Consider the following 20,953-nt stretch of genomic DNA (forward strand, 5'->3'; position numbering starts at 1 on the left):
CTGCCAAGCTGGAGTGGACCACACGCAGAGAGGCCTGGCCTGGCGATTATCCAGGATGGATGCTCTCTGTGTGGGCTCCTTTAAGAGGCTTGCTCAAGTCCCAGGGAGCTATAAACTAGTTAACAACTCAACTCTAATTAATAAACTTCTTAATGAAGATATAAAAGCCCACATTTTATCCTTTACGATGTACTCTGGGCTCTTTTTTCCCTTAAAGAGAGTAACTGATGTCTATCGCCTTTCTCCCCTTTCAGTTCCCCACTTTGCACGCTCCTGTCTAGTCTCTAAATAAGAGTGTGTCTCTGCCTTGGCTTTTTAAATCTGACACACTCACTGCACCCCCAGCCCTGCTATGTGCTCCTCCTCTTTCCGTGCCAGTGCTAGACCATGAAGAACAGGAAGAGCCACTGAGCTTCTCAGTAGAAAGGGCAGAGGCTGTATAACTGCATACACGGAAGCAAGAGAAATGCCATGGTATTTGAGAAAGGCAAGTACGGCACTGACGTAAAGAGGAAATAGAAGAGACAGCTGGCAACCACTTTTGAACCTCACTGTTCTCCCTCTTAGAGAAGATTCTAGCAGGTGCCATTCAACTAAAGGCACTGGGTACAGAGAAGGCCACACACAAAGACCTGGATTTTCCCTATGTCGAAACTTAAATGCGTATCTTCAAACTGTCATCTACTCACCCACTTCTCTCTTATGGTACAATTTAAAACCTTTATAAATACAAAAAGAATGTTATGACTTCCATGTAGGCATCTCCCAGCCTACCCAATTTCCCCACCACTTTTGATTAAAATCAAGCAAATAAACAGTCTTATGTTTTGTGTGTGTGTGTGTGTGTGTGGTCTGGGTTTCTAACTCACTTTTTTTTTTTTTTTTTTGGTAGTACAATATTTATAATAGAAACTGGCTGAAAATACTACATGCTAACAGACAATATGATACACAGATAGGGTGGGAGTAGACAGGAAAGGGCAGAGGCCACAGGCCTACACCAAGAGCCTTTCAATAGACTGCTGAATGGACTGGATCTGCTGCTTTAGCTGAGAGCCTTCTTTGATGGTAACAGAACAGGCGATGACAGGCCTGGAGACGCCACAGGCCCGTCCTAAAGCCTGCTTGGAGCACACAAATACATAGGGGACATTCTTGTCTTCACACAGCAGTGGGAGGTGCAGGATGATCTCCAAGGGCTCGGCGTCTGCTGCCATCACAATGAACTCAGAGATGCCTCTGTTGAGTGTTTTGGTGGCTTCATTGGCTCCTTTCCGAAGCTGCTTGTAGTTGCATGACTGCTGAACAAGGTCCAGCAGCTTCTTGGTGAGGTGGGCATCCGCCAGGGGATAGGCCTTCGGGTTCACATCCGCCTCCGTCATGGCTGCGCTGCGCCGGCCTCGCCGCGACCCCGAGCACAGCCCACCTCGGACAGACTGAAACGCCGCGCAAAAAAAAGGAGCGGAAATCACTTCATGCGCGGGAGGAAGCGGAAGTCTCTAACTCACTTTTTAAAGACAGAACATCATGTATCTCAGGCTTGCCTAGCATTTTATTATTTATTATTATTATCATTATCATTAATTATTATTATTATTATTATTATTATTATTATTAATTATTATTATTTATTACAGTGCTTTGCCTACATATATACCTGCATGCCAGAAGAGGGCATCAGATCACATTGTAGATGGTTGTGAGCCACCATGTGGTTGCCGGGAATTGAACTCAGGACCTCTGGAGGAGCAGTCAATGTCCTTAACCTCTAAGCCATCTCTCCAGCCCTTGCCTGGGACTTTTGAGAATGATTTTGAACTTCTGACTCTCCCTTATTTCCTAAGCGCTGGCATTACAGGAATGTGCCAGCACACTTTCCCCTTTCAGGGGATGGTGACTCCAAATGTTTATTCCTTTATTTCTTTAACCCCTTGTCAAATGCTGACATTTGTTTAATAAGCTCATTAGTAGCCCAAGAATATATCGTCATAGTACGCAGCTTCCAGAGCGCTGACGTAGCCTTCCACTGCAAGCCTTGTTGAGTTCGTGCACCCACCCCAGCAGCTGGAACAAACTCGATAGCCCCTCCCCAGTCAACGGGTGTGCTCACTCTCCAGCACAATGAAAGAGTTAGCCTTACATTCCAGTCGTGAGCAAGAGCAAAGGGTCTGTGTGCACATCTATTACCAGAACATGTTCTATGAGCCTTCAAAAGGACTGAGCAGAAGAAAAAAAAAAAAAAAAAAAAAAAACGCAAATGCTGCAACAGTAAATGCAGTGAGAGCACTTGAAGACCTTCCCAGTCGGTCAGGTTCACGGTGCTTGCTCTGTATAGAGATTTATCTGCACACGAGGGAGGAGTCTGATAAAGATGGCACATTGCACTGTCTGAGGCAGGAGGTCACTAGTGAAGATGCACAGAGTCCAGGCCCGGGGCTCTACGCCCTGAATCAAAGCTTCCCAGAGCCAGCGCCTGCTGCCGTTTCTCTGCTGGAGAGGGACTCTTATTGGACCCTGGTGCACTACCTCTTTCACAAATCAGAGCTTAAACCTCCACAAGAGGGTATCGATTTGTGCTGTCAAAACAGCGAGATTCCAGAGCTGGGGAGCTGAGGGAGTCTGACGCTTTTAATCAATATTTTCTTACTCATTAAGGCAGATGCCTGGTTCAACTTCTGCTTTTAAGCCAGTCTTGGGGGGGTAAGAACCAGTGTTCTGAGCCTGTAGTCTTTACTAGGCAATAAAACCCAGTTATTCCTCTCTCTCTCTCTCTCTCTCTCTCTCTCTCCCTCCCTCCCTCCCTCCCTCCCTCCCTGTCTCCCTCCCTCTCCCACTCTTTCTCTGTGTCTCTCCCTCTCTTCCTTCCTCTGTCTCTCCCTTCCTTACCCCCCCCCAACCCCCCTCCTGGCCTCATTGTCCACAGTGGATGTTTAAATCTAGGCCCAGCAGATACCTGGGTCCTTTCACTTTTGCCTAGAACAAATCCATAGACAACCTCTACAGCAGAGCCAAAAGCACCCTGCTCCAGAGTTCTACTGTTCTGGGGATGGATCTAGCATCCCCTAAGATAATTTCTGCTTAGTCATCCCTTATTCCAGCAGACACCCCTTAAACATGTAAAGGTCTGAGCAGGTAAAGGACAGCAAGGATAGTTCATAGGCATCACACAGGGTCACAGTTCAAATGCCCCCCACCCCCCTACCCCCCCCCCCCTTGGCCACCACGAGGCAGCACAGCCCATGCAAACAGCACGGTGGAGCTTGCTTGAAACTCCAGCTCAGCTGGGAGAGTGACTGAGAGTGGCTAATTTTACTCTAGGCTCATTTTCCTCTTCTGTGAAATAGAGAAAACCATTGCCGTCTTGTGAGGTCTGTGTGGAAATTGAATTAGAAAGCATAAACAAACAAACAAAGCGTTTTACATCACCGCAGTCAAAAATCTCACAGTGGCTGGCTCCTCACGGGTTCCTGAGTGCCAGCTTTCCCCTTCATCTTCCTTCAGATTCCAGCTCGCTCACTCTCTCCCACCCACCCCCACTGGGTTTGGTTTTGTTCTTTTGTTTTTGTTTTTGTTTTTTTCCTTGCTGTTTCTCCACTCTCTGTCTATCTCTACTGATATATCTTGGGTTCATTTCACCATACTATTTCACTGGACCTCAAATGACAACAATTTGCACCAGAAGATAATAATGTGTGTCCCCCACCTCCAGGTCACCTCTGTGTAACAGCAAAGCCACTGGGGTACTCAACACTACTGATTCTGGAGTCACTAGCCTACCTTTTCAGAGCTTAAGTTCTTTTTTTTTTTTAATGTGCTTTAAACATTGTGTGTGTGTGTGTGTGTGTGTGTGTGTGTGTGTGTGTGTGTGTACGCGCACGCGCACACTCCCATGCACACATGGAGGTCAGAGGACAGCTCCCAGGAATCAGTTCTCGTCTTTACCCTCAGTCCTTGGAATCAAAGTCAGACCATCAGGCTTAAGCAGCAAGCACTTTTACACACGGAGCCGTCTTGTTAGCCTCAGAGCTGACATTCTTCAAAGTGACAGGTCTCCCTGACAGCCATAGTCAATTTGGCAGAGAACAGCCCCCAAAGTACCACAACTCAGAGGAACTACTAGAAACAATATCATTATATCAATTCCCAGGTTTGGCTTGGATACGATGGTACAGACATTTCCGGTTGGCTGTCTGCAATTTGAAGCATGTTTTCTTTTTCTCTTTCTGTTTTGTTTTGTTTTGATTTGATTTGATTTTTTGAGACAGTATTTCTCTGTGTAGCCTTGGCTGTCCTAGACTTTCTTCGTAGACCAGGCTGGCCTTGAACTCACAGCGATCTGCCTGCCTCTGCCTCCCGAGTGCTGAGGTTAAAGGCGTGTGCCACCATGCCCGGCGCATATTTTCTTTTCAATTTTGACCTAAAAAGTATCTGCCCCCCCCCCAATCTAACACCATCAGTGGTGTGCTAGGGCCAGCTCTTGATATCTCAAGAGAAACAACCCTCAGCACCCCTTTCTTACGCTGCATGGGGGAAATATTTACACAGACACGGATAGCTACAAGCAGAATTCGTTGTTTTTCTGCAGAACCAGGATACAGTTACTAGATATTTATTGGTGTGTTCTTGGGTAGCAATGGAATACATTCTGAGCTATAGGTCACTAGGCAACTTCATTGTCCTTTGACATTAAAGGAAGTGCTTTTCCGAGTCTGGATGATACGGTCTACCTCACGTCCAAACTGTGACATGGGCCTACGCAGCCCATTACTGACTGTAGTGTCAGCATGTAGCACATGAATACAGAAAAGGGAGAGAGATGGGGGGAAGGGGCAGGGAAGGAGGAAGAGAGAGAGATCAATTTCACAGGGCTATAGCACCCATTACTGCATAGCCCTGCTTTATTTAAAGAACTCTGAACTTTGATTTTATGCTGATTATTTCCTACAGAGGCACAGAAGCTCTGCCCTGTACACACGCAGTAATGAACTTGAGCCTCCACCCGGTATATTATCTGATGGTGGCTTGGCAAGGGCTGTATTAACAATCAGGCTTTAAAAACTTGCTCAGCATTAGCTCGGTAGACAGTGGGGCTGCCTGCTGCACCACTGATGTGTTTGTCTTATCCTGCGTACTCAAACAGAGGGCATTGAGACTGTGGAGACTGTGATCTTTGAGCACCTCTGCATTGCTCTGCGCCCTCAGTGAGCATTCCAGTCTTTCCGTCCCTGTGGAAACCGAGAACTTCAGTGGGCTCTGAAACCAGCTTGGACTGAGTCCCACCTTCCTACTCAGGTAGCAAGTTACTTAACTCCTGTTTGCCTCAGTGGTGAACGGCAGTGGTATCTATAACCAGGGATTAGAACAACAGCTGACTCAGAGGAATGTTAGGAAGGAGTAAAGACAAAGGCTTACCATAAGGTCTAGTACTTAAGCACCAGACTTCAGCTGACAGCTGAGCAGGATGCCTGAAAACACCCTTAAGAGAGAGGGTTAAGATACCATTGCTAGGAGCTTCCACCAGCCCCAGAAGCTGCTGTTTTTGAGCTCATGTCTGTCTTCTACTGGGTTTACGAGTCAGGGGTCATGTATACTGCAGACCCTCCTGGTATCTGAGACAAGAGTTTACAGCCTTAGTGTCCAGAACAGGACACAGGGTGGTGCTCCTAGCCACCACCACCCTGGCTGTGGTAATAGTAGGCAGCATGTGGATCAGAATCTTCTGGCCGAGGAGCCTGACCTCCACTTTCTTAGGATCTCTGAAGGCCAAGGGGTGAGATCCACAGCCATGGAAGGTTTCACCTCAAGGATTCTCAAGTTACCGTATTTTTCAGACCATAAAACGCACTTTATCCCCCCAAAAGTGTGTGTGGCGGGGGGATGGGGTGGGGAAGACAGAAATAGGGTATACCTTATGATCCAATTGCTGTTTTTAGTGTTTTTCTGCTTTAAAATCTGGGTGTGTCTTATAGTTGGAAAAATACGGTATTCCCTAATGCTCTAACTTTGCATCTTCTGCACACATGGCCAGGATCTCATTTCTTCTTGTGAAACAAAATTATGATCCTATCTTGGCCAGTCAAATGTGAGTAGAAGTGACAGGTGTCCTCTTCGTCCTCACGCTCAGTGGAAGAGACAACATCCCGCATGTGTGAGGCCCTGGATTTAAACCCTGGAATCTCCAGTGAGTGATTCGCAAGGCTCCTTCTGCCTACTGTGATAATGAAGGATAACCTACATGGTGAGGGTCCACTGGGTTTCTGAGTTACCAATTTTATCCCAACAGCCCTAGTCCCCAGGGATGTTATGGCTTCTTAACAGGCTTCTTGTCAGGTCTAAAGTTATTTTTTTCCTCTCTGCAGAACTAACATGAATAGACCAAAAAAAAAAAAAAGATATATATATATATATATATATATATATATATATATATATATATATATATTCTTTATTGAAGGAAGACAGAAAGACTATTAGTAAAAGTAAACAAAAATCTAAGTATAGAAAATATATAGCAAATATAATTTTACCATTTATACATAAAATTACCCCTCTGAGCCATCACCAACAACTAGCCTTCAACAGCAGCTCGGCTAGCCTGTCAATCACAGACATGTGACTTGAACGTCATTTTCAGTTTCCGGCCACCCACCACGCAGAGATTTATCCCATCTCTTACGACAGGGCCACACTCTAGCTTGACATCTTCACCCTGTTAATAGTGTTCTCCCTTTCAGACCTGACTTTTTCTCCTCTGGCTTGGGCATACCGCTGGGCAGTTCATTCTCAGCTTCGTGGGGAGAGCCAGTCTTCATCCCCCCTGGCAGAGCACACCTTTCCAAGCTCAAAGTATCAGTGCTGTTTCTGTAGCTCATTCTGTCGCCAGCTCAGTGTGCGCACACGTACTCAGGACACACACCTGCGCACCGTGTCCACAGATGCTGCTGCAGAAAGTGAACTAGTCGAGCCCCTGTCATCCTGAACACTGTGTATGACTTCACAGTGTTTATGGTTTAATAATCACATGTTCATTGTGCATGGTGCTAGGTTTATAATTTATGTATATGTGTATAATAGATGAATATACTATACGCGAATATAATATATATGCATATAATATACATTGGCCATGCTCTCCCACACACAATATCTCCCTTGATGTCCCCTTTCTCTCCTCTCACCCCTACTATTGGTTTCTTTATCCCTCGAGATTGTTTTATTTCTTTTACGTCATATATGCATGCAGGAGTTTAGGATACACAACTGAGAGGAAGCATGCACCCCTCAGCTTTCTGAGACTAATAACTCAATATGACAAGTTGCATGCACTGCCTGCCAATGACACCATTCCATTCTTCTCGGTGGCCAAATAAAGCTCTTTTGTATATTTAGACCACGTTTTTTGTTTTTGTTGCTGTTGTTTTGTTTTTTTATCCATTTCTCTGATGGCAGACATCAGGTTGGTTCCATAACTTGGCTTTTATGAATAGTGCTGCAATAAACACTGATGTGCAAGAGTCTCTCACAGTGACTGTATATGTGTGTATATGTATATGTTTATATATCTGCATATATATATATATATATTAGCAGATCAATTACTAACACGGACTTTAAGCAGATAAACAGTTTCAATTCTCAGCTTCAGCCATCAATACTGAGAAACTTAAGGCAAATCAGCTCATTTCTCTAAGCATTTGCTTCCCTGAGCAGAATAATCCCTCCTACATAAGATTGATGTGAGCTTGATGTACTGGAAGTCGCGTGGGGGGCTAGGATTATAACTCCACAGCAGAGAGCTTGCCTACTATGTATGTAGCTCTGGACTCAATAACAAATACCACAAAAGCTAAGAAAACAAGAAGGAGGCTAAATATGCAAAGCAGTTAATATACCCAGACCATAGGAAGTGCCCAGTAAGTTTTAGCTGGTAGCAGAGGTGCCTGTGGCTATCATGGTGGTAGGAATAGCACCGTATTTTACCATAAATAAAATATGGAGCGTTGCCTCATCATTGTCCGACTAGCTCCACATTTCTGTTCCAGCATCTATAATTCTCCAGCTCTTTTTTTCCTAATGAATGCCTAACAAAATGATTTTTCAATCCTTCGGAAATTTAAAATATTTTAGTAATTATCACTTATCTGACTGTGTCACCTATATCATCAGCAAGATGCCACCTATTCCACAGTGCTCCAGAACACTTCAGATTTGCTGATCAAAGAATCAAAGGCATCCCCCATGCCTTGCCAGGGTACATCATCCACTCGCTTGAACCCTCATCCAGATTCAGTCGCCTGTGAGGGAAACCCGTAAGTGCCCCCGTGAGAATTCACACACTTAGCAATGCACTGAGCAATTAAACTTGGGTGAACTACTTTAGAAACCGAAAGAGGAACAAAGGCAAGAGTTGTAGGGAAAGCGAACAGAAAAGCCGACGGAAATGGGTCCGGCTGAGTTTGGGGAGGAACAGCATCTGCCTGCTCGTTCTGGGCTTCTGTTTGGAAAGAATTCAAATGCTTCTGTTGAACAGCAAGCAGAAAACTTTCATGACTCAATACACAGGCGAGCTCATACTCAAAACAAAGAGACCGCCCAGGGCAACCAGCTGTAGCCCTGCCTTATGTACCTTAGCTGTCGTAACCCTAATCTGGTCTGATAGCAAGCAGCACTTAGGTGACAACTTTGGGTCCTCCTGACCCAGACACTTTCGGATAAAGAGCCTGTCTCCTATTTGTTCCTTAGCCACTCTTCTTTTGTGGAATTCCTGCTACAATGAGGGCAATGACAATGACAACCAGGACGGTGACCACTATGAAGATGATCAAAATCTCCCAACAAGGGGTTGGACTGAACTTCCTCTCCGACGATTAGCTTAACCTATGGCCAAGAAATAAAAGCCATAAAAGAATGTCCTGTCCTACACTGTGCTATCTTTAAAGTACCTGGGCCAGGCTTTCAGAGTAAGCATTGTGTCTTTGGGGGTTTAGTTTTGTTTGTTGGTTTGGTTTGGTTTTTCACCTTTATTGGTTCTTTGTGAATTTCATCTCGTGCAGCCCAATCCCACTCATCACCCTGCCCTTTGTATATGCCCTCCATCCCCTGCAATCTCCCCAAAAGAAAACAAAAATTTAAAAAAAAAATCAAATAAACAAAACAAAATATCTCATCATGGAAGGCGTAGTGTGTCACAGTGTGCCCCCACAGTACCCTTTTGTCCACACAGCTTGACTTGCAAATGTTCATTGCAATGAGTCACTGGTCTGGTTCGAGGTCTCTGGATCCTCACCTGGACTCCTCTTGGATATCCTGTTGTTGGCCTGTGTCATGGAGGCCCTGCAGCTTTGGGTCTGCAGGACTGGTCCCCTCACATGCTCCAGCAGTTCATTAATGAGGTAGATGTTGGGGTGGGCCAATAAGCGTGAGTTCTTGAGGCAACAGTGAGGTACTGGCCATCTGCTGTGTGTAAGAGCCTGTGTGAGACACTGTAGAAATGTGAGGTCCATTAAGGCTCACAGTCCGGGCTCTCACAAAGGGAAGTGGCTTGATGTCATTCTGTGAACAGTCCAGACTGTCAGGAAAACCCACTGAAGGGCTCTGGGGTGCTCTTCTGAGCTAGTATTGGTCAGTCATCTACCATTAGCCAAAGTAACTCGAGCTCTGAGCCCAAGTAACACAGACAGCCGCATCATGTTCTTTAGGATCGCATTGGAGAGTTTCAGGGTGATTGCTAGCAAAGCCAACCTTAACTGAGTCTTTACCACATTCCTGGAGTTAACTGTGGCATGGGCAACAAATCAGCGTACAGTCCATCGCACCACAATTAAGTCTGCTCTAGTTCACACGAGATTTTAAATCTGGCTGGAAGGCAGACCACCTGAGAAGTACAGGTGAGGACATCTGAAACATCAGACATGCTCAGGTCTGCATACTCTGAACATGACCAAGCAGCACCCAACACCTCAAGGGCTTCCGAAGGGCAGTTCCTTTTATTCTGATCAGGTTCCCCCGACATCTCATTAAAAATGGATGTAGATATTTTTTTTTTTCTCCTGCAAATAATTGCAAAGATAAACAGCAGCCGCAGCGGAACACAGGGCTCACCTTCTCCATTACTGCACAGCAGCGCTTCTTAGCCCAGCCTACGTGCAGAATCTCTCAGTTGGCTTGGGGGTTTTGTTTTGCTTGTTTTGTGTGAGTGTGTGTGTGTGTGTGTGTGTGTATGTGTGTGTGTGCACGCACATGTGTGTGTGCTAACTACAATGATTTCTAAGAAATTAATTAAGAGACCCTGATTAAATAAGTCAGGGGTGGAATCTAAGAACTGTTTTTTTTTTTTCTTTTTTTTTTTTAAGATTTATTTATTTATTATGTGTACATTGCTCTGCCTGCACATACACCTGCACACCAGAAGAGGGCATCAAATCACATTATAGATGGCTGTGAGCCACCATGTGGTTGCTGGGAATTGAACTCATGACCTTTGGAAGAGCAGACAGTGCTCTTAACCGCTGAGCCATCTCTCCAGCCCCTAGTTTTTTTGCTTTTTTGTTTTTTGGTTTTTTTTCTTTTTTCTTTTTTTTTAAACAGTTACCAGGGAAGTCTAACGCACAGTTCAGATTTAGGACTGCTTCATGAATGGAGAGATAGTCCATGAGGAATAGGTACTTGGCAGGGCGCTCACATGGTGGAAAGAAAGATTCAAGTCTCTCAGGTTGATCTCTCCCTCGATCTCCACGTGAGTGTCATGGTGCATGTGCACACACATACACACACACACACACACATACACACACACACATACACATACACACACCCCAATAAAATGCAATAATAAAATGTTTTTTGAAAAACTACTTTAAAATACACAGGGAGTAAAACCCATGCTCCTCTCAATAAAGAGGGGTCCAGGTTCATTTGCTAAAGGCTACCTGACAAAAGGCCAAGAGGACAAAGCTTACTGTCTAACTGTTCTGAAAATTCTAAGTCCCAAGGCCACAGTGTTAGCCGGGTTGGTTCCCTGAGGAGCATTCCTCTGGCTTCTTCTTCACATGGCCAACCCTCTGTGTATAAACTGCACTAGTGTCTCCCATGCTTTAAAGACACAGTCATTATCAGATTTGGAGCCCATCCTAACAGCCATACTCAACTCCATCATCCCTTTCATGGTCTCCAAGTGTGATCACATCCTGAGTCACGGAGACTGCCATCTTTGAATCTAGGGCATATAGGACATCTCAGACTACAGCAAAGATACCTCAGACACCATGAATCCACAATGGATTCCAGTGGAACAGAAGGAAGCCAGGAACACCGTGGGGAAAGACACTGAAGCACTAAGGACAAGATCGAGCTAGCAATGACAGAACAAGCAGTAGGACCTGCGGCCAGACTGTGATACAACAGCTCACCACGCCGGCGTGCAGCAAAGGAGACAGGCGGTGCTGGAATGGTTGGGCTATTATATAACTCACGGGTGGAGACTGGCAGGTAGGAGAAAAGAAGAATGAGAAAAGGAGGGTCGGATGAGAGGCATGTGACTGAGGTTCACGCCCTCCATGGGACAGGCAAGAACAATCAAAAAATACAAAAGGGATCTCTGCCTTCCATTTGCCTAAAAGCAGATTTATAAAAGCAAACATTGTCCCGCCCTTCCTCCCTTGCTGCCAGGGAGAATGACAGTTTACCACTAAGCACAACTTGGGACCTGTCCGCTAAGGATTCCGAAGAGATCTACCCTAACCTTTCAGTAAGTGAAAGGTCCCACGAAATCTTCATCACAGCCTTGCCTTGACAAGAATACGCTGTCACTCCTGAAGTCTACCAGCGATTTGCTCTCCCAGGTCTCCCCAGAGACTCAGAGCCCCAGAGCCCTCCTGCTTTGTCCCATCCGGTGTCTAGAAATGTTAAAGACACAGTACAAGCAAAGATTCAAAGCATGTTTCCCAGAGAACAGCCAGGGATGGGTTCCCAGCCATGGTACCCAAAACTGTATCAAATGACTACATGATCTCTCCACAGTATGGTTAAGGGGAAGGTTTTTAATTGTAGGGAGGGAAGGAGGGAGGGAGGGAGGGAGAGAGGGAGCGAGAGAAAGAAAGAGGGAGGAGAGAAAGAGAGACAGAGAGAGAGGGTGAAGAGGGAAAGAACATGGCCAGCAGGGCACAGAAGTCAAGCATAAAGAAATACAGCAAAACAGTAGTAAAAGGAGAATCAGTAGCTGAGGGGGAGAGAAGCCTTTGAAGTGGAGGGAGTTTAGGGGAGGGGAGAAGTGGAGAAGTGCTAGGGAGTAACCAGTACTGTGCTGCTAAGGGAGGCTGAAGACCCGCATAAGCTTTGATAATGCCGATCTGTAACCATAGGTCCCTCTGTCACGGGTAAGGGAAGTACCTCTTTTTGGTAGAGGGGAAACAGCTTCACGAGGTTTGAGAAATGCTGGCTTTTATCTAACCACCAGAAATCCTCCCATGGTCCGGTATGAGCTCTTTCTGGATATCTGGACTGCCTTTTGCAGCTTGGGGAACTGAAGTTTCCTTTGGACCTGACAACAGTGTGTGTGTGTATGTGTGTGTGTGTGTGTGTGTGTGTGTGTGTGTGTGTGTGTGTGTGTGTGTGTGTGTGTGTTTTAAATCAGCCATATTGGATATTCAACTCTAAGCCACTCCCTGACGTGATCTGACCTGACCTGTCGTGCGTTCTTGTCCATTATAATTATGATTTGTGTTGATTCTGCTTTCAGAAGCTAAGGACAAAGAGAGTGGGAGGAGGTTTGCTGCCCAGCTGGCTGCAAAGCAGGAGGCAGCGAACACAGGAACACAAGGTAAGGATGGAGCAGGAGACTGCGAAGCAGCTCATGGTGGCACTGGCAGCAATGACTTGCTTGAAAATGGAAACTCCACCTCTGCAATCATCAGAAGCACTACAGCAAGCACTGGAACCTCCCCATGGAAGTCTCTTATTGTTGTCTTATTATATTCTATATTCTATACTTTGTTAATATATTTTTATATATTATATTTTATTAATATAGGTATTTGTTAATAAATTTTATTGACAAATGCATACAATGCATTTTGATTATTTACACCCTAATTCCTCCCCTGCCCAAATTCATGTCTTCTTATTTTTAAAACCTACTGAGTATAATTTGTGCTGCCCTATACTCGTGGGTGTGGGGCCATCCTGTAGCATGTGGACCTAGCAGAGACTGCACAACTAAAGAACTGACTGACTCTCCTGACATTAGCATTCATTAGCCGTCAACAGCTCCTCAGTTAAGGGGTGCCATAGCATTTATTTAAACCATTCTGCCACAGGAAAGGGCATTTCCACAAGGCCAGGGTGCTAGAGAACACTTGAGTGTGTGTGTGTGTGTGTGTGTGTGTGTGTGTGTGTGCTTGTGTGTGTGTACACGTGCACAGTCGCATATATAATACATATATTTCAAAACATATAAAAGTACATATTTGAAATAGTTTTTGATAATCGAATGTGGCTAAATGACTCACTGTATGTTAAACACTTATCTCACATCCTGCCACACAGAGGCCATCAGAAGTCCTACTTTAACAAGGACACTGGGGTAAGAGTATCTTAGCCAGTTTCACAAGCCCTTTAGGGGTAGGAGGTGCTCTTGCTTAGAACAAAGCACATTCCTTCCCACCCCTCCACAGGACATTTGCCAGTACCTGGAGATCCTTGGGTGTTGAGTGTGGAATTGGGTGCTGGTGGCATCCCATATGTGGAAGCCAGGGATGTCAGCATCCTGCGGTACGCCAGCGAACGGCCACTCGCAATGGAGAATTAGGCTAGCATCACATTAGTGGGTCCGACATGCCAACCGTGCCTGGACTAGTCACAGAGTGTAAACAACAAGTGGGGTCAGTAAATTGTTCCTCAGTAGAATCTCACAGGAATCAGTAAATACAAAAGGGCAGTGAGGAGGCAAGAGATCTTGGAATGTAACAAAAGCCTCATGGTGGCTTATGGGTTTGTCTTTATAAATCTGCGTGACATGTGTCTTGGTGACACTCAGCTGGGAAATTCCAGGGAGTGGTCCTGACCAAAGTCCATCTCTTGGTCAGTACTTAATATTTAATAAAGCTTGCTTCAAATTTGGCCCAAAATGGTGGAATTGTTTTTTCTCCGGCAAGTCTCTGAGACCCAGGCTGAAAAACAGAAAGTGGACTGAGCATCCACACTCATTTCTGTCAGCACCCAGACTACTGCTGAGAGAAAATAAGAAAAAAAAATAGACTTAGAATTCTATGTGTTTGAGGGCTAGAGATATGGCTCAGTTGATGGAATACTTGCTTAGCATTTACAAAGCCTGGATTTGAGCTCTGGCACCACCAAGTAAAGCAGGTGGCAGTGCCCACCTACAGTCCCAGTACTCAGGAAGTAGAGACAGGAGGGTCAGAGAAATTCAAAACCATTCTTGGCCACGTAGCAAGTTCAAGGCCAGCCTGGGCCACATGAGACTCTGTTCTCAAAAGATCAAAACAACTCCATTTGAAAATTACAAAATGCCTCTGAGGGGATGACAAACACTAACTTCTGAGGAACAAGAAGGCTTGGGAGTAAAGGTCAGTTTGCTGACAACTCACCGAAGGCAATAAAGCCTCAAAATGCTCTGCCCCAAGACTTGTTACCAATGTGTAATGGAATTTGGTGATAAGAAATAAGAAACGGCAAAGCTTTCCACTCTCTGCTGGTATGAAATTTCTGACAGCTCCTCTAACCCCTTAGTGTCTGGACCTCACAAGTCACTTAAGGAAACCTGGGCTGTCGAATACAGGAAAATGGCACTGTAATCGTTTCCCTCTGAATCAAGAGTCAAAAGAAAGAGAGACAACCTGACATGCAGCATCTCCTTCAAAGTAGTTTCCAGAACAAAATCACATACAAAGAGAGATGGAACTCTCCGTCCACATACGCCGTACCTATTATTTGGATGAGAGCAAGAGGCAGGCTCTGCTCACAGACTGAACTGAGCTCCAATCAAGAGAAGAGCTTCCTTCCATCTCCTGCCACTTCCATTTAGCTTAACAATTACATCTAGGATTTAAGCGTGTCACTTCGCTAACTTGATGGACAGCACTCATGACACTTCCCCCAGAAGGAGGCGAAAGCTAAAGTGACTAAGAAAAAAAAACGACCTATGTGCTTGAATTCTCGGACAGGGCATTCCAAGATGTGACCAAGATGGGCTCGTCAACATTTCACTGTGGATAGGGGAAGGGGTCATTACCACCCCCCCTTTCTACAGAAACTCCTGGCAACTAATGGTTGTTGGGAGAACCAGTGTCATCTTCCTCAGTGGTGTGGCCACCTATATGTTGCCTTTGTTCCACTTTGTACCGCGCTTACCCAGCACTAAACTCAACAGGCTACAACAAAGAGCAGATAGGAAAGTCAGGAGGGCACTTGGGAAGGAAGGTTCTGGCTGGAGAGGAAGGAGGGTAATAAGGGTAAAAAAAAAAAAAAAAAAAAAAAAAAAAAAAAAAAAAAAAAAAAAATGACAACTGTGTAATGGAATTTAACAATGAGAAATAAAGAAACTGTTACAGGATATTTGATCCCATTGTGAACCCCAGGATTGTGAACCGTAAAGATATGTTTCTTTAAAAAAAGAAAACAAACAAACAAAAAAAAGATGTGTTTCTAGCTGTGGAATGGCTCAGCCCTAGCACACACTTTTAATGCAAGAACTTTCTGTTCGTTGTAAACAGGTGTTTTCAGAGTGACTCAGGCCTAGCACACACCTTTAATCCAAGAGTTTTCTGTATGCAGGATTAAATAAAGTTAACCCTAGGTCAAGAGGCAGAGCAAGAAACCAGCTGACAGGGATTAAACAGAAAGAGGTACGTTGGGAGAAAGGTGTTTAAGACATCATGTGGCAGAAGAATGAACGGGCTTTTAGCTTTGGGGTTTTGGTTTTTAGTTTTTGGCTTTTTGGCTTTTTCCTCTGGGATGTGAGCTGAGCAGGAAGAGCTTTCACCTTTTGGGATGTCAGTATACAGTAAAAAGGTCAGCTGGGTGTTTTCTCTGCCTCTGAGCCTAGCAGGCTTTCAACACAGCATCGGGCTCCTGGGTCTTCATGGTCAAACCAATGGGATTGTCTTTCTTTATAACAACAAGAAACCAAGGTCTCTCACATGTTCCATGCAACCTTTCTCCCACATGCTTCATCAGGATCTGGTCCTGTGAGTCTCCTGACCCTCCCCGTCCATGCACTCTACCAGACCTGCCATACCTAGCTCAGATTCCACATCCTGTGGCCCTGCCTAGTCCTGTCAACTCCGCCTGTGCCACAGCCAACATCTAGGCTTCTATCAAGACTCACCCTATCTGCCACCAACACACAGGTCCCTGCCACACCACATCTCACATACCCACCCAGCTATGATTAAACACACCCTTCTCCAGGGTCTAGCCAGGTAAGTAGCTCAACACTCCCCACCATGCATCTTCCACAACCTGCCAAATCTAGCCTAAGGCCGAGATCTAGTGCCGAGACCTAGTCTAGCCACCCCTGCAAACACCACAACCAATCTCTAGGCTTCCACCAGGACTCACCCTACCTACCTCCAACCCAGAGCCCCCACCCCACTGTTGCTGGGTATTCACCAGAGAAGACTGCTGAGACATGGGTTTAAGCCTATAGACAGTCTTTGCTAGCCAAGAAGAGGATACAATGGGTGTTCAGGATCCGATTGTGAACAGTGAGCCTTCCTCAGAGTAAGCACCAAAAAAAAAAAAAAAAAAAAAAAAAAAAAAAAAAAAAAAAAAATGTTCTGGCTTGACAGACTTCAGTTAACAAGAACAGTTACCCAGAAGTGGAACTACAGAAGCCAAAAGACAATGTTAGTAGATTTAGAGACTTTCCTATAATGATGGAATTTGATGGATTAGGTCTTTGTTGTCATTTTTGGCAGGTGGTACTGTTTATGTGCTGAGCTTTACAACCTGAATGGCATTTCCATCATAGAATCAGTTGTGCTAAGGTCTGAGGCCCTGTTATATCAAGCCACACCCAACCTTTCTACCCAGCCAGATGTACTCCCACATTCTAGGCCTGGATTCACGTTTCCCTCAGAGGAGTGCTTTCAGTGTGTCCCAGACCTTTTTTTGTTCTGTGTTTTCTTTCTTTCTTTCTTTCTTTCTTTCTTTCTTTCTTTCTTTCTTTCTTTCTTTTTTGAGAGAGGGTTTTTTCTGTGTAACCTTGGCTGTCCTGGACTCCCTTTGTAGACCAGGCTGGCCTCGAACTCACAGTGATCCACCTATCTCTGTCTCCCAAGTGCTGGGATTAAAGGTGTGCGCCACAACCACCCAGCCTTGTTCTGTGTTTGCATTTTCATTTAGTTCCAGGAAGTTTTATATAATGAAGGACTGGAGAATAGAATTAGCTAGGAGATAGAAGCACTGATGACAACTCAAGCTTAAAAGAAGATGGATTTGAAAAACCAATAACTCTACTAGAAAACTCAAAAAAAAAAAAAAAAAAAAAAACCCTACAAGTAAAAGAAATCAAGAAGAAGACATCAGGACTTGAAGGTAGAGGATATAGAGCAAATGAGCAAGGAATATGAGGATTTAAAAACACACACACACACACACACACACACAGGAAAGGAACATACAGAAAATGTGAGGCACTATGAAAAAGCCAAACCCCCATAGGCATAGATGATAGAGAAGAATTCCAAGTCAATGACTTAGAACAAGATCTTAGAAGAAAACTTCCCCAAACAAAAGAAAGACACACCCATACAGATACAAGAAGCACACACAACACCATAGATAAGAGCAGAAAAGAAAATCCTCATGGCATATCATAATTAAAACTCTAAGTATACACAACAAGGAAAGTTATGGAAAGCTGCAAGAGAGAAAAAAATGCAACTCACATATAAGGAAAACCCATCAGGATAACAGTGAATTTCTCAATGGAAACTTTGAAAGCCAGAGAGTCTGGAGCAATAAATTCACAGTCCTAATGCTATGGGTTCAGGGATAGCCACACACTGACTACTCAAACACCAGACTGAGATTGATGAAAGTTAGTGAACACTGAACAAAAACTGACCAGTCAGAGACATAATCTTAGCTCAGGAGCCAAACTATGACGCTGATCGGTTTCTAAAGCAGGCTTTTTATACAAAAACAAAAAACAAAAAAAAAAACTGTAACCAGCTAACCAAGTGTAGGAAGTGAGAAGGGCGCAGCATTACATCATTTTAACTAGCTAAACATAATAACCAGGTAGCTAGACAAAGCATTTTAAGATGATTGGCTAGGGCATAGGCTTGGGGATATTCCAAGTCCCCACCTTTCCAGGAGAAAGGAATGTTGTAGGGTATTGTGGTTTTGTTTAAGTAGAACATAAATCATTAATTCAAGCAGAATGTTCAACAAGTATTGAATTGTAAGTAAAAGGCTGTTCAAGCTCCCAGGCAGGTAGAGACTGAGAACATGAACTTAATTCTACCTTATGATCAAAATGGAGCCTTGGAGGCAAAATGGCTTCTGATAGGTTAAAGCAACAGCAAGTCTTAACAGAGGAGCCACAGTTATGCTAGGAACTAAAGTATGTCTCAATGGAGAGGCTATAGGGTTTAAGCAGGTTACAGCACTAAAAGAGTATGATGGCCAGCCTAGAATAATATACCCAGGAAAACTATCCATCGCGGATAAATGAGAAAGAGAAAACTTTCCACAATATAAACCACCTAAAAATGTTTATATTCAACAAAACCTAAAGAAAATATAAGAAGTAACATTTCAGGCTGAAGAAAGGACTGAGCACAGAGCAGAGAGACTGGGGAAAGAAATGAGAAGCCTTAATTAATAAGACACAAAGTACCACTGAGAACACAAACAACAACACCAAAAATCAACAACAGGATGACCACAACAGACACAAACAAACAACACCACCAAAAATCAACAACAGGATGACCACAACAGACACAAACAAACAACACCACCAAAAATCAACAACAGGGTGACCACAACAGATATGCATTTCAATAATACTTTTAAACAGCAATGGCCTCTATTTTCCAATTGAAAGACACAGACTGATTGAATGGCTCAAGGAACAAAAGCTATCTATTTATTGTCTACAAGAAACACATCTGACATTAGCTGCCATCGTGGGATGAACTGTGGGACACCCGAGCAGCTTTGGGCTTGGATCTCTCTCTGACCATCTGCTGCTTACCAGCCTGGCCCATCTGGGACACAGAGAACTAACAAGCAAAGCTGAGTCGGTGCGGGCCACACCTCACATTAACTGCTATCCCGAAGAGGCTTATGGGACACCCGGGGAGCTTTGGACTTGGATCACTCTCTGCCCACTTCTTACCAGCCTGGCCCATCTGGGTCACAGAAAGTGAAAAAGCAGAGGTGAGTCAGGCACAACCCACATTATCCACCATACTGAGGAGGCCTGAGGGGCACCCAAGCAGTTTTTGGCTTGGAGATCTCTCAGCCTCCTCTTCTCCTGCCTGACTCAATTGAAACATAGACAGGGAACCCAGCAGAGCTGAGCTGGGTGCAGGCTCCAACATCCATTATCTACCATCCTGAGGAGGCCTCTGGAGAGCCCTAGAAAACAGCCTTCGAATTGGAGCTCTCTTTGCCTGCTCCTGACCAGCCTGGTCCATGTGGGACACAGGCAGTGACACCATTGGAGGAACCTCCAGTCCTGCTATCACCAGAGACAACTAAATGGCTAGAGGACAGTGAAAGAACACAAGCAACGAAACTCAGAGCTATATAACATGACCGGAAACCAGTGAACCTACTACAGAAGGCCCTGGAGATACTAACACCCATGAAGTTCAAGAAGATTTTAAATCTGAGATGATGAAAATGATAGAAGCCTTGAAGGAGGAAAATAAGTCACTCAAAGAAATAGAGGAAAATACATTCAAACAGATGAAGGAATTGAATAAATCCTATAAGGAATTACAGGAAAATCAATCAAATGGGAAAAAGAAATGAGGCAGGTTGTTCTCTGTGAGTTCGAGGCCAGCCTGGTCTACAAAGTTAGTCTAGGACAGCCAAGGCTACACAGAGAAACCCTGTCTCCAAAAACAAAACAAAAACAGAAAATCTTCCCATCACATAATAATCAAAACATTAAATGTACAGAAAAAAGAAAGAATATTAAAAGCTGCAAGAGCAACACTGTAAAAAGACCAAACCTAAGAATAATAGGAATAGAAAAAGGAGAAGACTCCAAGCTCTACATCCCAGGAAATATTTTCAATAATATCATAGAAGAAAACTTCCCCAATCTAAAGATAAAATTTCCTGCCGGGTGGTGTTGGTGCACACCTTTAATTCCAGCACTTGGGAGGCAGAGGCAGGTAGATCTCTGTGAGTTTGAGGCCAGCCTGGTCATGTCCGCTTTGTTTATTAATGAAGGCTGTAAGCTGTTCCTCTTAACATGCTAGCTCTTTCTTTGGTAAAATATAAATACCCTCTCTGGAAACTCCTTTCAGTGGGCATCAGGTTGCTCATGCCCAATGCATCACTGGTGGGGAAAGAAGCAGCCCTATGAAATGAAAAACAGATGTTTCTAAGGATGAGGGCAAAGGTCACACTCTCTAGCCTGGGAGAAATAGCTAACTGAGGTGCCGATGAACATATCAAAGTGGACAATGACCACCAAGCTCTTCTCGCATCCTTTAGTCCTCCTGGCTGGCCATACCTCACACCCTACCCTAAACTTCTCCAGCCCACACAGAAACTGGGCTACCCTTCCTCCAGCTGCTGTTCCCGATATAACCCAACCATTTTGGTTACCTGGTCTTTTTCTTCTAATCTTTTGACCAGTCTCTAGGCTCGCGCTGCATTCCTTGGTCAGCAGCTGCTCCTTCCTCTCCCCTCCCTGCACCCTTCACATGACTCAGAGTCATGTCCACTCTGGATTCTCCCAGACGTC

The 20,953-nt window shown here is 44.6% G+C and overlaps 1 protein-coding gene across 1 annotated transcript; it reads right to left on the reverse strand.

Moving 5' to 3' along the window:
• Positions 1–890: 890 nt before the first annotated feature.
• LOC127195187 (NHP2-like protein 1) lies at positions 891–1,490 on the reverse strand. Its single transcript, XM_051152598.1, has one exon. It carries the CDS (start codon positions 1,380–1,382, stop codon positions 996–998), a length of 387 nt encoding a protein of 128 aa, XP_051008555.1. The 5' UTR covers positions 1,383–1,490; the 3' UTR covers positions 891–995.
• Between the last annotated feature and the right edge of the window lie 19,463 nt (positions 1,491–20,953).

This window comes from Acomys russatus, chromosome 11 (genome assembly GCF_903995435.1).
Source record: "Acomys russatus chromosome 11, mAcoRus1.1, whole genome shotgun sequence".
NCBI classification, from domain to species: domain Eukaryota; kingdom Metazoa; phylum Chordata; class Mammalia; order Rodentia; family Muridae; genus Acomys; species Acomys russatus.